Source organism: Ciconia boyciana, chromosome 2 (assembly GCF_034638445.1).
Source record: "Ciconia boyciana chromosome 2, ASM3463844v1, whole genome shotgun sequence".
Classification (NCBI taxonomy): domain Eukaryota; kingdom Metazoa; phylum Chordata; class Aves; order Ciconiiformes; family Ciconiidae; genus Ciconia; species Ciconia boyciana.
Genome location: NC_132935.1, coordinates 6,258,323 through 6,275,522, shown reverse-complemented (window position 1 = coordinate 6,275,522; position 17,200 = coordinate 6,258,323). Strand labels below are relative to the sequence as shown.

General features: G+C 39.3%; 1 protein-coding gene across 1 annotated transcript in view; it reads right to left on the bottom strand.

The window, feature by feature from the left end:
- The window catches only part of FAM135B (family with sequence similarity 135 member B), a 154,283-nt gene extending 137,610 nt beyond the window's left edge, over positions 1–16,673 (bottom strand). The window contains exon 1 of the mRNA XM_072851150.1: positions 16,597–16,673. Coding sequence (XP_072707251.1) covers positions 16,597–16,673 — 77 coding nt within the window. The remainder of the gene's footprint in view (positions 1–16,596) is intronic.
- Between the last annotated feature and the right edge of the window lie 527 nt (positions 16,674–17,200).

Genomic DNA, 17,200 nt, shown 5'->3' with positions numbered 1-17,200 from the left:
GAATGGATTCAGCACTAACAACTGCATTGCAACCTCTCTTCACAATGTTTTTGTCAATATGAGTCCTCTCTCCTTTACAGAAAATCTGTACAGGAAGGTGAAAGACTTTTCATTCCCAACTGCATCATGAATCTGTCCCCTCTGCTAAAGCTCTGACCTCATTTTTGAGCTAATCCTAAAAAATATTAATATTAATCTTGTAAATATTCACAAAAACTAGTGTCTCAGAAATTTTGTCCCAGGAGAAATTTTTCACAGAAGACAAAATAGAACCAGAGCAGTACTGAAAAACACAGCAGTAGAGACAAATGATGTGTTCACCTGAGCTGCCACAAAATCCTGGAAATGCCAAGAGTTTGTAGTCACTTACCACTACACTAGTAAAGTCACCAAGCTGGTTGCAAATCTGCTTTTTGTATGAGGATGACTTATTTCCAGGACCCCAGGTCTTTTTCAGCAGGGCTGTTCCCCAGCCACACAGAACCTAGCCTGTACTGGGCTCTTTGGTTATCTCATCCCAGGGGCAGGACTTTGCACTTGTCTTTGTTAAACTTCATACAGTTGTTGCTTGCCCGTTGTTCCAGCCTGTCCAGGTCTCTGTAACATGGCTCTCCCTTCTGACATGTCCAACTAACCACCCAGTTTGGTGTCATTATCAGACTTGGTGAGGGTGCTTTCAATCTGATCATCCAGGTCATTTATGGAGATGTTGAACAGCATGGAGACCAGTATGAATCCCTGAAGGACCCCAGTTGTGACAGGCTGCCAGCCTAAGTAAAAACCATTGATCACCACCCTCTGAGTGCAGCCTGTTAGCTAATTTCCTACCCATCTCGCAGACCGCCCATCTAGTCTGTATCTTGCTGGTTAGTCTAGGCAGAGGCTGCAGGAAACAGTGTTGAACACTTTGCTGACGTTCAGTATCACATATGCTCAGTCAAGGTCTGTGCAGATTCCTTTCAGAGGAGAGAGTGCTGCTACACTTTTCTGCAGTTTTTCTGTAACCTAAGTCAAATGATAGCTAGGTCCAGTTCCCTCCCATGCCTGAGATCATCTGCATCTTTTATCTTTTCTGTGCTTATCCATATGGTATTGTTTTCATTCCTGCTGAGGCTGTTCCTGTTTTCATTGAATACAAATATTAATTGGATCTCAAATCAGAATTGTATATTGGGCATTAGCAGAAGCAAGAATGAAAACTGAGGACTCCACTGACATAAGTCAATCCACTGTGATGGAGCTACACATTCTTATTTCTCTAGCCCTTCATCCTATTTCAGAATACAACAACTCACCTAACTTGTTCCATCCATTCACTATGTATCAGATAAATATGTCTAAACTGGAGTTGTGAATTCCAGTTTGGAAAGCAAAGCACCGAAACTTTGGTCTGATAACACTAAACACCATCAGACTCAAGCCTCTCTGTGGATCTGGATCTTCATGACAGCATTTAAGATACTAATGACAGATATGTGAATTCTTTGATCAAACATATGAGATCCTCCAAAGGGAGCCAGGGCTCCTCAAACCTATCACAGGCAAGTCTAAAAAGAATCCCAGATGATGCCTCAATCTGTAAACTTTGTGTTTCATTATAGTGGAATAAATGTTCATTTAATCTAGATAATAATTCTGGCAACAGAATCTTAAGCCTAATCTTAAGAATATTGTCTTCACATCAGGAGCACCACAAGAGTATGGACAGACATTGATGAAGTAATCTTAATTTGTTTATTCATCCTCTCTCCAACCAATGAAATAGGCCATCTACCTTAGAGAATAAAAGCCTCACTGGCTCCCTTTAACCATTTTCCTACTCTTACTAATCTTTGCTAGGTCTTTCAGTGCCTGAATTCAGTGTATTTTGTGCCTTGCTAGTTTGGCTTGCAAAGAATCCTGTAAAACATAGAATGCCATCTGACATTGGGCTAATCTTTGGATTAGCACAGTGTCTATCTGCAGGTAGCAAATAGGCTTGACCATCAGCTAAGTTCTGAAGAGCCAAAAAGCAGTGCAACAAGTCAAGAATAACCCAGCATTGCTTGCAAGGAGGGAAGCATTAGGAGCTTAGAACAGGGGCAAATTTTAATGACTTCTTATGGCAGGAAGATGCAACAGAAAGGTAAAATTTCAGCTATCAGCTGAAAGACCATGGAATTAATCTAGGTGCTACAAAAGTTCTAATGAAATAACAGAATTTCTCTCAGAGTTCATCGAAAATGATGACAATGTTAACACAGGAAAGCAGAGTCAGCATGTAGGACATAAAACTTTTGATACGATGATGCATACAGGGCTGTAGACAGCAAACCTTGCAAGAAGAAACTATATTCACACTGAAATACAATATTCTCTTCTGAAATAGAGAGAACAAAGACAGATGTCCAAAAGGCATGAATGTTAGATCCTTAGAGAGGTCTGACCAACTCAACAAATAGGCTGATACGGGGTTAGATAGATGCCATTTTCATCAGTTAGGACATGTAACACAGTAAAATTGGTCACTGTCCCAGTGGGTGCTCACAAGGAGACATTGAGTTCTGCATAACAGAGCACAGTGGAGGTGAAAAACCTTCCAGTCTGATTTTTCAGGAAAAAAGCTCAAATGGTAGTCACAAGAATGGTATAATACAACTTTAAGATGAGAATTCAAGTGTTCCTAGAGCCAAAAGATACTGGATATTTTTCAAATCAGTGTCATAAGGACAAATGATCTTAATGACTATCGAATTTGTGAAAAGTCATGGAAGTTAAAAAAAACAGCACTGTTACGGGAACGCAATTAAACCATGGAGCAGGGACTTCCAGAAACTTGCATCATTTGCATGTTATCTGAAATAACATACAATATATTTTGCATCACAGACTACTAGTACTCTTGATTGTTTTCCAGCTTACTGGGATGTAACATAAACACAGACAGGGCAAGTGAAGGAAGACAGCACCAACATTCAACTTTTTCCAATAGCATTTTTCTACTTGGAAAAAGGTTCTTAAAGCAAAAAATTGGATCCAGAGTGCTATCACATCAATGCAAGACAGTTTTTCTTGCTAACAGAAGGCACAATATTGTCGGTGAGATTTGCTAGAAGATCATATATATCAATATCTTTTGGTAAACACCAAATCACAAGCTAATGGGAAAGCTGATTGCCTGTTGTGACTTGTAATGCAATTTTAATTCAATTTTGAGCTGAAACAAGTATCAGAGACTAGGGATTTTCAGAGAATCCCTGCATAGAATTGAGTATGACAGCTTTAAGGAAGGGAACAAAAATTGTCAGAAGCTCAGATTAGATAAAAATTCTTAGTTTTCAATGTTTACAGACCTTCTATCTACTTTATTCTCTGAAATATTTCCTACTCTTCTGGTCTGTTCTCTGAAAACTGCCAATATGTTTAGCCTTTCAATAACTCCATAAGGTAGGGGAGCACAGGTGTATTGTCTTTATCTGAACATAGTTAGGGCAAACCCTAAATAGGTTGGTTCATCCCAAACCGGTTATTTGATCTACTGACTTATATGAAATTATCTATTTACTAAAATCAGAATGCTTAAGTATTGTGCCCATTGCCAAAAGTAAGAATTTGAGTCCAGTATGTTTTCTGTTAAGGGATTTGGCCTTCTTTCTTTATCTAGTGGTTGAACAAGCCAAGGCTGCTCTTATCTGAGAATCTTCACACCCAGTCACTTTCTTTAAGCTCTAGTAGGTCTATTACCTCAATTTATTTCTCTCCACTGCCTCACAAAGTTTATCTTGTGAGAAGGATGTGTGAGTCCTGGCAATATCTAAACCAAAGAGAATACGTTAAACTGGTCAGCAAAAAAATCATGAAATAAATTAAATATTGTCAGCTTCCTCAGCATTTTTGGTGTTGGCTGGTTGCACACATCACTCCAAACAGTCACATTATAAACTGACTTCTCATTTGTTGTAAGACATCATTATAAAAATTTATCATGCATAGCCAAAGGGGAACAAGAGATTACTAAAGAACAGTTCATTTTTCAGCTGCATTTTATTTGTAATACCTTTTCTTGGCGGATATTATCCCCACAAATGAATGAATGTTCTGAAGTAACAAAGTGGACATGGATTGATGGGAGAAATTGATCTGCATTTGTTAATGTACTTTTGCTGCAGCAAGCACATTAGGTAATTAAAGTGCTAAAAAAGATCTTCCCATCCAGAAACACAATATACTGAACTCCATTAATGCAAGGACAAAAGCCAATTGTTTTTTCCATTGCATCTCAAGCGCACCTTGTCTGCAGTATACACACCATATAGTTTGATTGCATCCATAGAATTAAACTGTCCAGTTACACAAACAGTTATTATCTCAAGGCAACTCTGAAGGATGAAGTGTCAAAAAAGAGTAATGATTTTGAGTTCCCAACATAAGCTATCTTAAAAGGATCTGATCCCGAGACGGTGTACAGTTTTCCATTCTGAAAATTAGACTTTGGGATATTTTAAGCTGAATACCAGAATATCTGGAAAATAAAAGTCAGAGACACCCTGGTACAAATTTTTCCTATGCACAATGATGTTTTCTACTATCACAGCATCTGAGCATTTGTGATCGTACCTTAAGAACAATCTTCTGAGATATTATCACTACTCCCATGTTTATAGATAATAGCTGATGAGCTAAAAGGCTGTTCCAGGCCACCTCAAGAAATTTCCTGAACTCATTACTCACCCCAACAAATAATAACAGTCATAGATCATTAGGGTTTGGAACAGTTACATTAAAATGCATCTTACGAAACTGTGCAGAAGTGTGTGGACAGTATTGCTAAGAGACAGTATTTCTTCAAATATAGAGCAGAGAAATAGAACTGAACCACATCTCCTAGCCACTAGGCAGTGCTTCCTCTGAAAATGATGGGCATGGGGCACTAAGTCAGGGACATAACAGTGAGAGAAATTACTGGTATGTTTTTTTCTTCAACCGTAGTTTGCATGGCAATGTGCAATTTTTCACATACAGTTCCCAGCAACCATTAATACAGAATAGAAACCAGGCATGTGCAATATCAGAGGGAAAATTCTGGACAACATGGTTATTTAAAACAAACACATGTTGGAGAGCTCAGAAATGTTATATTAATTTGAGAGCTTATGAGAACTCCAAATGTCGTTTTATCATTTCTCAACCCATATGGGCCAGATTCACCACTTGTTCTGCTCCCATTTGTTGCCCATGTAGCACAACAAGAACTGGCTGAGTCATATGTCAAGAAAGAGTGTGCTCACTTTACTTCAGTCACCTTTCACACATGGGATGGCAGCTGATTTTTCTTGGTCATGAACACTAGAATGATAACTCGTCATTAAAACAAATTATTTAAAAGTACACATTGCACAACATTCAGCAAATTGGCCTCTGTTTAGTCATAGGTATCAGGGAAAAAAAGTCTAAGTATAACCTAGTGAATCAATACATTTACTTCCTAGCTTTCTTTCTGATCCTAGTCTTGTTACAGTTGTCTCAGCTTTTCCCCATCTGTAGAATATAAACAACTAGGACTTAAGAAAGACATTTTGAAGAATAAGTAAAGGTTGTAAAGTGATTTCTGATCCAAAGATAAAAGGTGGTGACACTTAAGCAGAGCACAGCTTGGTATAGATACTCTGGCTACCCATGTGGAAAGCTTTGTACACACCAGGAAAATTCAGAAGTCAAGAGGTAAGGATACAGACAGAGAAGGCATTCTGCTTGCTTCTGGAAAATAAACATTAAAATATATCATACAAACAGCGCTAGCCAAGAGGAATGTCATGCAAACAGATGGGATCCACTCTCTTAGGAAACAAAATGTAAGGTGTGATGTTAGATTAAAATCTTGGGTAAAAAATATAGTTAAAAAGAGAAGAAGAAGCTAAAATGAAACTTTTGGGTTTTAGCCAGCTTTTAATACTCATCAGTCAGTAACCTGGAAGACAGCTCATTCTATCATCTATAACATTAAAAATTGACCATCATAAGATTTTCTTCAAAGCTCTTGGTGTGTAATTGCGCAGTGCTTTGCCCATTTTTATGAATCCAATTCATAAAATAAAAAATATTTCTACAAGCAGAGATCTTAAATTTAAAGTATTATACTCTGGAGTATCACAGAGTGGCTTTGATCACCCTTGAGAAAGTTAATTAAGTTTTAAGTTCAGCAAAGCAAAGGTTTTCATTTAATGGGCCAAAACCATGTCTTTGAGGTGAATTTCTACTTAAACCAATAGACTTTATACAATACGTGGTTGCTTTTCATTTGTAGGTCTTCTAGAGACAGCTGTGATCTTCATTGATGCACTCAGGTCTAACTGTTTTAGCCTCTGAGTATTTGTGCTTAATGATATTATGGAGCACTGATGACACAAACCCCGTAAATTCTTAGAATCGGGTGGCATTAAGTGCAGCATTGACAATTGGGCTCCTTCAGGATGTGATGCATTTGTTGAGGAACTGGACACAATAACATCAAGACTTAAGATGCAGAGCATTGCATGTAGACGAGAAGCAGAACTTAGTTTTATTTGCAAACTGCATACTTTTTGTTGTTAGCAGAACTTAGTTTTATTTGCAACTAAAATCACCCTCTAAAGTTAATCAAATAAACCTGGTTTGTGCTGTAAGCTAAACAGCTAGATGAATTACTGGAGGCCATGGTGCTGACGATAAATTACTAGAACATAGTGGCTACTGCACAAGCTGAAACTGAGCAATGCAGAAGGAAGCTGCACAAGGTTGTTTCAATGCCGAGGAAGGCTATGATCACACTCATACTAGAGTCAGGGAATCATTTGGGCTGGAAGGGAACTTGGGTGGTCTCCAACCCAATGCCTGCTCAATGCAGGACCAATTATTAAATTTGGGGCAAATTGCTCAGGGCCATGTCCAGTCAGGTCTTGAAAACTTCCAGTGATGGAGATTCCCCAGCCTCTCTGGACAGCAAATTCCAGAGCTTGACTATCCTCATAGGATTTTTTTTTCCTCTTGCAACCAGGAACTGTAGGAAGGGACCAGGTCTAGCTGTTCTCTCAACAGCTTGTCCTATATTTAAAGACAAGATTTGCTGCTGATGATTATTCCATGCTTCCTCTAGGATATGCTCACTGTGTAAAAACATGATAACACATTCTGAACACAGATAACTTCATCTGCCTCAATTAGTTGCTGTTTGCAAAGTGCTTTAGAGAAGAAAAGTGCCAAAAGAGCTGCAAAGCACCACAATCACCCTCACATGAAAACTTGTAGAATAACTTCCCATTCCCTAAAAATTACACACAAGGAACATAGTGGTTTTTTGAAGGATCTCATAGTTATTTTATTACCAGAGCTGCTCATTCAGTAATTTCTGGCACCCTTTATTGTTTAGAATAATTGCACTGACACAGTCTATGCTGGTGTCATGTTTCTGGCTTGTTCTAGTTAGGCTCAGTGCTTTAAAAATGTGTCACTTCACTTGTTCTTAAGTAATAAAATGTTGCAGCACATACACATATATCCTTTCAGAAGCCTGAGGGCTTAGACTCCCTTCCCCTACACACACGCAGAGCTGAGTGAGTTCCAGTGGTAGACGCAGGCCCATCTGTAACTCTATGAATTAGGAACTGCAGTCAACATTTAAAGTGTAGCTCTGTATAAATGTAAATCATGTTACGTGAAATCGAAGCTGCTTTCTGACATAACTCACTCAGAAAGTCATCAAAGCAGCAATGTAAATGTCACTTGGATTGGCGTGGTATTTGCTTTCCTTAGAGGAGATAGTATCCAGATGTTAAGGGAGCAAAGGTTTATTTTTTGGTCAACCAAATACAAAGTTGGGGATTTTGTTATTTTGATTTTTATTTTTTTTTTAAAGGGCTTGCAAGGAACACACTTCTTTTCCACTCTTCCAGCACTGATTACCAACAAAGGATTGTTTAACAAGTGAATGGAACCTGAACTTAAAATTTTTAAAATATTTTTTAATACTAATAAATATGAAATTATTTTTTGAAGCTTTGGGATACAACCTTCCATGGTTTTCATAGCAATCATGAGCATTAAAAGGTTAATTTTAAATAGTACAATAATTTATTGTCTAACTGCCTGACTCCAGGAAACACAGCTTTAAAAAAAAGGGCTAGGACCTGCATCGAAAGCATAGACATTGCCAAAGGCTCAGCTACAAACTCTGGCACAGAAAACTTACTAGAAATGTCCTTGCTTAATATTGGGTATCACAAAGAAGCTTCTTTGGAGGCATGAGTTGCAGAGGTGCATTGCTTGCCAGCCTCTAAATCAGAGGTGACACAAACCAACAAGCCAGTGGAGAGATTCCCATTAATGTCAGTGGTTTTGAAGAAGGATATAGAAGCCTGATTAACATAAAATGCCACATGGTTTTAATGTATTTCCTGAGTACTTAGCAGTCTTGAAAACTAAGGCTGGAAGAACAGTGAAACCCCTGTATTTTCTGAGATGTAGATGTTTGTATTATTTTATTTGGCTATCACAACCCATTGCTGAGAAGATCACTACAAAGTGTCCATTCTGCTATGGTACTGGCTTTGTCTAAACATCCAAAATTTTATAGCCTTCTTTAGTTACAAACATGTACATAAACACACCAGCTGACAAGCTTTTTCTTTTAATCCCATTCAGTATGAGATTCTTATATGATACTCATCAGTAATACCTGAGCAACCCTCAGTAGTGCTTCCATGAAGACCAATGTCTGTCATATAATTTTGCTTTTATTCTCTCCCCTTGAGTAGAAACTTGAGCAGTAGAGTGTTTTCTATTTCAACTCCTTGCACACACAAACACACTATTGTGTGCTGTTGTCAGAAATGCCGGTGTTGTGGTTTAACCCCAGCTGGCAACTAAGCCCCACACAGCTGCTTGCTCACTCCCCACCCCTGGTGGGGTGGGGGAGAGAATCAGAAGAGTAAAAGTGAGAAAACTCATGGGTTGAGATAAAGACAGTTTAATAGGTAAAACAAAATCCGCACACGAAAGCAAAGCAAAGCAAGGAATTCCTTCACTACTTCCCATGGGCAGGCAGGTGTTCAGCCATCTCCAGGAAAGCAGGGCTTCATCACACGTAATGGTTACTTGGGAAGACAAACGCCATCACTCTGAATGTCCCTCCTTTCTTTATTATTCCCCCAGCTTTACATGCTGAACATGACGTCATATGGTATGGAATATCCCTTTGGTCAGTTGGGGTCAGCTGTCCCAGCTGTGTCCCCTCCCAACTTCTTGTGCACCCCCAGCCTACTCGCTGGTGGGGTGGGGTGAGAAGCAGAAAAGGCCTTGACTCTGTGTAAGCGCTGCTCCTCAGTAACTAAAACATCCCTGTATTATCAACACCGTTTCCAGCACAAATCCAAAACATAGCCCCATACTAGATACTATGAAAAAAATTAACTCTATCCCAGCCAAAACCAGCACAGCCAGATCAGTTCTAAGATGCCTGACCCTTGGAAATGATCCCCTGTCCCAAAGGGGTTCACTACACTGCTCCAGGCACATCCCAGAGAAGGGATGATCCTTCATGCAGGTGCATTTTTCATTTCTGACACAAAGTTCTAATTTGCTAAAAAAAAAAAAAAAAAGGAAAATTGCTGATCACCGTGTTCAATCCTGAGTGTAAGAACCCTTGTCTAGATTCTGGTCACAGGCTGCAAAGCACTCTGATAACAGAAAGTAAGTTATCTTCTGCTTTCTACACCAGCTTCCTATATGATCCGGTGTCCACTGTGCTCACAGTAACCTGTGGGGCTGAGGAGATAATGTACAGTGTTTTGTAGCAATTCCCTCATGATGACATTTCTGCAGCTCAGAACAATTGGCATTAGGACACCAGAGCAAGAGGGTATTTCCTATGCAAACAGAGAGAGCAGGATTATCAGTCATCCCCGTTATGGTTATTACGAGCAAGCAGCCTAGGGACAGTCCAAGCTGCAGGCCAGACAGACCAGTTATGGAGAGAGAGGGAGAGAGAGATACACACACACTTATCTTTCATCAAAGGAGAGTGAGCCATACTCTACAAGAAGCTGTCGTCTAACTGCTAACTTGTGTCTTGCTTAGGTTCACCTCTTCTTTCCCTGCTACTCACTGAACCATTGTAGTGTGACACACTTATATGCAACAGATGGATATGCATATTCTCTGCATAATGTTGTCACTTGATTTTACACCATCTGGTTAGTTGTACAATCAGCAATTACACAAAAATGGCTGAAAAGACACAAAGGGAACTGACCACAGTAGGTCACAGAAGAAGGAGCTCCAGCAGGCAAGGCACAGTTTTCGTCACTGTACACTGGCTGCAATTCAGAGAGGACGCACTAAGGTTCTCTGCCACATCTAGCATGTGAAACATTATCTCAGGGTCCTGAGTCCTATCTATCCAGGACCCTTATTTCTGAATCTAGACTGTACTAATTCTGTGATTTTGGCTTGGTTAGCCAACCTATTAGATGAGTGTGGTGGGTTGACCCTGGCTGAATGCCAGATGCCCACCAAAGCTGCTCTATCACTCCCTCCTCAGCTGGACAGGGGAGAAAAAATACAACGAAAGGCTTGTGGGTCGAGATAAGGGCAAGGAGATCACTCAACCATTACCATCACGGGCAAAAAAGACTCGACTTCGGGAAATTAATTTATTACCAATAAAAATCAGAGTGGGGTAATGAGAAAATAAAACCTAAATGTTAAAACACTTTCCCTCCACCCCTCCCTTCTTCCCAGGCTTAACTTTACTCCCTAATTCTCTACGTCCTCCCCCTGCCAGTGGCACAGGGGGATGGCAAATGGGGATTGTGGTCAGTTCATCACACGTTGTCTCTGCCGCTCCTTCCTCCTCAGGAGGGAGGACTCGTCACACTCTTTCCTGCTCCAGCGTGGGGTCCCTTCCATGGGAGACACTTATCCACGAACTGCTTCAACATGAGTCCTTCCCACAGGCTACAGTTCTTCATGAACTGCTCCCTCCCACAGGGTGCAGTCCTTCAGGAACAGACTGCTCCCATGTGGGTCCCCCACAGGGTCACAAGTCCTGCCAGCAAACCTGCTCCAGCACAGGTTTCCCATGGGGTCACAGCCTTCTTCAGGCATCCACCTGCTCCAGCGTGGGGTCCTGCACAGGCTGCAGGTGGATATCTGCTCCACCATGGACCTCCATGGGCTGCAGGGGGACAGCCTGCCTCACCATGGTCTTCACCAGGGGCTGAAGGAGAATCTCTGCTCCAGCAGCTGAAGCACCTCCTCCCCCTCCTTGTTCACTGATCTTGGTGTCTGCAGAGTTGTTTCTCTCACATATTCTCACTCCTCTCTCCAGCTGCAGTTGCTATTGCACAGTTTTTTCCCCCTTCTTAAACATGTTATCACAGAGATGCTACCACCGTTGCTAATGGGCTTGGCCTTGGCCAGCGGCAGGTCCATATTGGAGCTGGCTGGCATTGGCTCTATCATATACAGGGGAAGCTTCTAGCAGCTTCTCACAGAATGCACCCCTGTAGCCCACCTGCTACCAAAACCTTGCCACACAAACCCAATACAATGAGTTGGAGTTGCCTTTTAGCTCAGTTCTTTCTAAGTAAAGAATTGACACAGAACAGTTACCTAATGTGTTTATGGTAAGATAAGTCAGAGTATTGCTTATTTGAAGGAGGAGTATAATTTCCAAATACAAGAGTGTCCTACTTTCCACTGACTATTTTGATCATTGGTCAACAGAGTTTGTTGAGATGCTGCTCTCCACCTGCAGAAGAGTCTCATATCTTAGGGCTGATGCTATGTAGTTTCAGTCTTTTCCCCCTACCACTGGCACTGGAGATACCACCTCTCTTCAGTAGACACAGGGTGCCTGAAAATTAAAGATGGCTATACTAACTAACTAAATGGTGAATTGTCTTCACCAGCTGTCATGAAGATAACTCATGATACCTGATTCACCTGAAGTTGGACATTTGCTACACTTTGGGACATTGATGCTTACTGAACATCAGCACCTCAGCTACTTTCATGAATACAGGTTTGTGCTACACTAGTTTCAATCCTGTCAGTTCAGTGCAGCAGGTTCTCAACTATCACTGCATGACCATATAGACACTTACTGCCTTCTTACTCCTGAGCTTTTTTTTTCTTGTTTTTTTTTGGAAGGTATCTGGTGCTGCCTTAATGTGAAGGTCTGCTCAAGAGTCACAGAAATAATATGTCTTCATGCCAAGAAAAAAGTCGGTTCTGTCAATACATCTGTTCCAAGGGACAGCACTCATTTTTCCAGAAATGCATCACTTCAACATGCCTGTTAGCCCTCTTCTTTTTCTTTTTTCTTTTTTACTTAATTTATATTAAAAAGAATCCTTGCATCATAAATGAACTAGGTAAGTATTTTCAAAATGACATAGATTTACAGTCCAAAAGTGATTTGCATTTCATTACAGGTGAGAAGTTTGAAAAAATCCATATTGTTATGAACAAAGTAACAAGATTTGCCTCTGTCTTAGACTTCTAAATGATTTTTTTTTTTTTTTCCTTCATATGCTGACACTGTACCTCAGAGACTCCAGGAAATAAGGTCTGAACTTCTGAATACAATGTCTATTTTCCAGGTAACCTTCCTGACAAGAAAGGTATTGGTTGATTTCCAAACCCCAGTTTGCTGAGGAAAGGAGCTGCTGCATTGTGTCTCTGAAGGGGATGATTTCATGACTAAGTACACTGAAACACTGTTGTCCATCTGGTAGGCAACAGGGATGTTTTGCCACATAAAGGCTTCAAGGAAGAATATAATGTTTTCAGCAGCTCTGAATGCTACTGATATTTGGTCTGATACTTGTAGGGTTTTGGAAACTCTGAGAAATCTTTTCCCCACGGCAATGTTGCATTAATTTTAGAAGAAGGACTTCATTTTTCCACTCATTTTTAATCACCACCACCCTTTACACACATAAACCACCAGTGTAAGTGTTAGACACTTACAAATTGCAGGCTGGAATTTGAGGAGTGAAAAGACTGATGAGGAGTTGATTCAGTCCTGTGATTGGTAACTAATGACTTACCTTGATCCTTGTTTTATAATACATCATTGCCAGAATCCCAGCATTATTAAGTCACTATTTCACCTTCTTTGTGCCCTCTGTTCCCTCACAGACTCCAGAAGTTACTTACCCTGTGAATGCAGTAATTGTGGGGTTGTTTTTTTCCTCTGTCAAATAGATTTTGAAAAGCTTTAAGAAAAAAAGGTGCAGAAGGATTGCTTCTGACAGAACCAGACAAATCAATTAATTGATCTCTGGCAGTCAGGGATAATTTTATTTCCTACTCTATTAAGGAAAATCAGAATCAGTTAGCTAATTTCACTAGAGAAAATATCTGTCACCAGTTATTAAGCAGCACATGATGGACAGAATTAAGGATGGAAAACCCAGATATGTTTTTTCTTCCAGAAATTGCATTACTTATTACATAACCTTTAGAACCCTGGCATCAAACAGCATTGCAAATACTTCGGTTTGACCAAAAAAAAGGTTATTTCTTCCCCTATAGCAGTACCTACAACATTTAACCTTTGATGTCTATAAATACTCACACTATTATGTTTGTGCTTCAAAAGAAGATAAATTTAACACTAACTGAGCAAAGTAAACTACCTGCAACACATAATTTACTGATGACTGTTCCTATTATATATGCCAGAAACATATAACCATAACAAATATTTACCAAATAAACCCTGATTAATTTTATATTGGAGTTTCTTTTCAATATTAACCATTCATACAGGTTAAGAAACATGATTCTTAAGGAGTTAACAGATTAAGGAGTTTCCATTTCTTGTGGTGAGGGAGAGGTGGCAAGTGGCTGTGTGTGCATACAGAATTCAAAATAGCTTCCAGTGCAATCAAAAATAGAACAGGACCATTACTGAATGCACTTTTTTAAAAAACTCTTTGACTCTGTGGCTTATGGCCAGCAGATCATGTCCTTAACCAAGTTTGATTATTAACCATCACCTAATGGCTCCAGAAGGGCTGATTCTCCCAGGATTCTATTGCAAAACCTTGTTGATTTATTCATTCCTTTATTTGCACAGAATGCTCTTCTCTAAAGGTCTCGCTGTTAGCCCAGCCACACTCTCCCTAAAGGTACTGCCTTTGGAAGGACAGTTAGCCAAGACTAAGTGTTTTTGGAAAATACTGTCCTTATTTTTGCACAGTTACACAGTTCCAACCCAGGAATTTCAGCCTTATGTCAATTAGGCATACAGTAGCAGGACTGCTATGTATTTGTGGAGGTATATAATCAGGTTTTTTATTATGTTTTTTTAATTTTGTTTTTGTACCAAAGTATTAAGAGGAAAAGTAGTCAACAAATTAATACTCTTCATTGTTGTTCTTGCTTTTGTTGTTAAAAAACACATGTTGGGTTCCCACAGAAATTAAGATTCATTTCAGCTCCGCTGCTATCCTGATAGACATTTCCTATATTGCCTTTCTGGCCTTCACGAGGACAGAATGATATTGACTCCATTTACAAGGCACTCAAAGAAGAAAAACACCAGTCAAACAGAAAATTCCCATCATTATTACTTCTACCACCCTCTCATCTGGGGAGACCATATGTCAATCCAAGATATCCCAGATGTCTATAGTGAATATCAACAATGGCAATAGGGGAAAAAATAAAAAGTGTGCCCAAGTTAAAATGAAATTTGGCAAGCTCATCTACTCCTTTTCTTCACAATTCCATGCTATGGTGATAGGGGCTGCTGAGTAGATAAAGCCAGCCAGAGGATACTGATCAGCAAATATGAGACACAATAAAGGATTTTGTTGTTAAAAGTTAACACTATGTTAACACAAAGTTAAAACTATGGAAGGAGAGCAAATGTAATACTATGCAGCATACATAGAAAGAAAAATTACTGTAAACAAATTAATGCAGTATAACCTATAATACCATGTGTTTGGAATATTAATCAGTAAAATAAGGTAAGCATCAGTGGGGGAAAAAGCAAGCATAATTAGGAACTCATTAGTGTGACAGCAGAATATATTATCTGTGTTAGAGCTGGTTTATCCCCACACCAGAGATTTGATCTGACTGTCAAAGCCAAAGAAAGCAAATTTTACAGAAATTATTGGATGCAAAAGCAGACCAATATGACAAAAACCAGGCAGCTCATCACACAGTAACATGAGAAGTGGGAAGCTTCTTGGCTAACCTCTGAACATCCTGCTGTCTAAGTCCAAAAAAATCACTGAACCCGCAGATGGGTGTGGACGTTCAAAAGTGAGGAAGATCAAAGACATTACACTGATAACCAGAAGCCAAGAAAAAAATCTATAGCTAGAACTGCCTTCTAAGGTCATAAGGACTGGAATACACAGGAGACTTCTTTTATAACTCAGATAAACCAAACACCTCAAGCACAGAGGATTTTTTTTTTCTATTTAACACAAGTACTTGGTATAGTTGGAATGCTTTCTAACATGAAGTTGGTGGATATTCACTTGGAGACATGAACAGAATTACAGATGTCAGCTGTCAAAACAGAATAGAGCCATGTTTCCTTCATTCAAGTTCATATCATCTTTTCCATGTAGTTCATCACAGTATAAACAAATAACAAAAAGCCTGTATACAGATGGAAACAGCTCTACCTAATCCATTCCAGTACCTGAAACAATTCCATAGTTTTCTTGCTTGAAATGGTGCTCAAGGTGAACAAGCCATCTGTGAACTACCCCTGTGCCAAGCTAAGGCTCGAAAGAGAATATCTAGTGTGCTGTACACATCAATCCTCATAGATGAAAGAAAATAATATTCCACTAAACCCACTGTTGTCTATAAAGTACATTCTTTTGACCCATCTGGGTCTTCTGGTCTCCTCAAAAAACATTTCAGTATCTTATCTTTTCCTCACTGAAAAACACCTGTGGGGTCCAATATGCAAACAGAGTAACAACTCACACTTGGTTAGGCTTCTGCACTTCACAGCCACTGGGTTGTTATAAAAGCTAATAGGAAGAGAGGTGCAAAAGAATAGGGGCAAATGTTTCAGTAAACCAGAAGTTGTAAATATTTTTCTAACTTACAGGAACATGAAAAAACAATGTGACCACCAGAACCAGAGCTTTAGGCAGACATGAGTATTCATGTTCCCTTCTGAAATGCTGGGATTCAGCTAAATTTAATTAAAAGAATATAGTCATTAGACTTATGACCCTAAAATGAACATATTTTCATTATAGCTCAATGCAGCTGTAATTTAGCACAGAGACTCAACACCAGTCCAGAAGCATTTAAAACAGCTATTGTGCTTATATCTGAACAGATGCTTAAAATAGTTTGAAGCATTACAACATTGTATTACGAAAACAAGTCAGTCAGACTGACTTTACAGTGAAAGTAATGTACATTGATCTTCCTTGACAGCAATAAAAGCCCAATGACATCCTTCCCTGCCCCGGAGATTGCATGAAATATAACTGTATTTGGCAGAAAAGAACCTGTTTGGGAGTTTAACTCTTTTCTGTAAACTACTCCTCTGTAATCAGTTTCAAATTAATGGAAACATCAACTCACCCTCTCTGGAAGAGGTCCACATTATGGAATTTGTGTAGCTCCACAGAAAACTCAACCGTTCCCTGGACCTCAGACATGATTTTTTCAGGTCATCACCTAAACAACACATATATACAGGCATTATAAGCATTGGAAGTATTTTGCTTAACAAATCCATGAATGGATTACTATATTTTATTTGGCATCTTGGTGTTCATGCAAAGTTTGAAATCGACTGAAATCAACTGGAATCTTTCCAATAGCATCATTGGGCTCCATCTTCAGGAAGTCTCTCTAAAAGTCAGATCAAAGCAGTAATTAAGAGAGGTAAAAAGTCTAATTAAGCCTGAAGACAGAATGATATTATCATGGAAAATATAATAAGCAAAAACTAAATAACATTATGTGCAAGAATCTCAAAGCAAATTTTAATTAACTCTCTTGCTACTCTTGTGTGGGAAATTGATTTTTTTCTTCCCGTTTTACCAAATGGCAGATACCCAGGGTCAGCACAGCTCATTTCTGTAAAAGCTCAGACCAAAAAGACAAAAAACCTAGACAGATGAGAGCAGAATTCAAAATTCTCTTGCTTTTGACCCCTCCTATGACTTAACTAAAGTCCCAG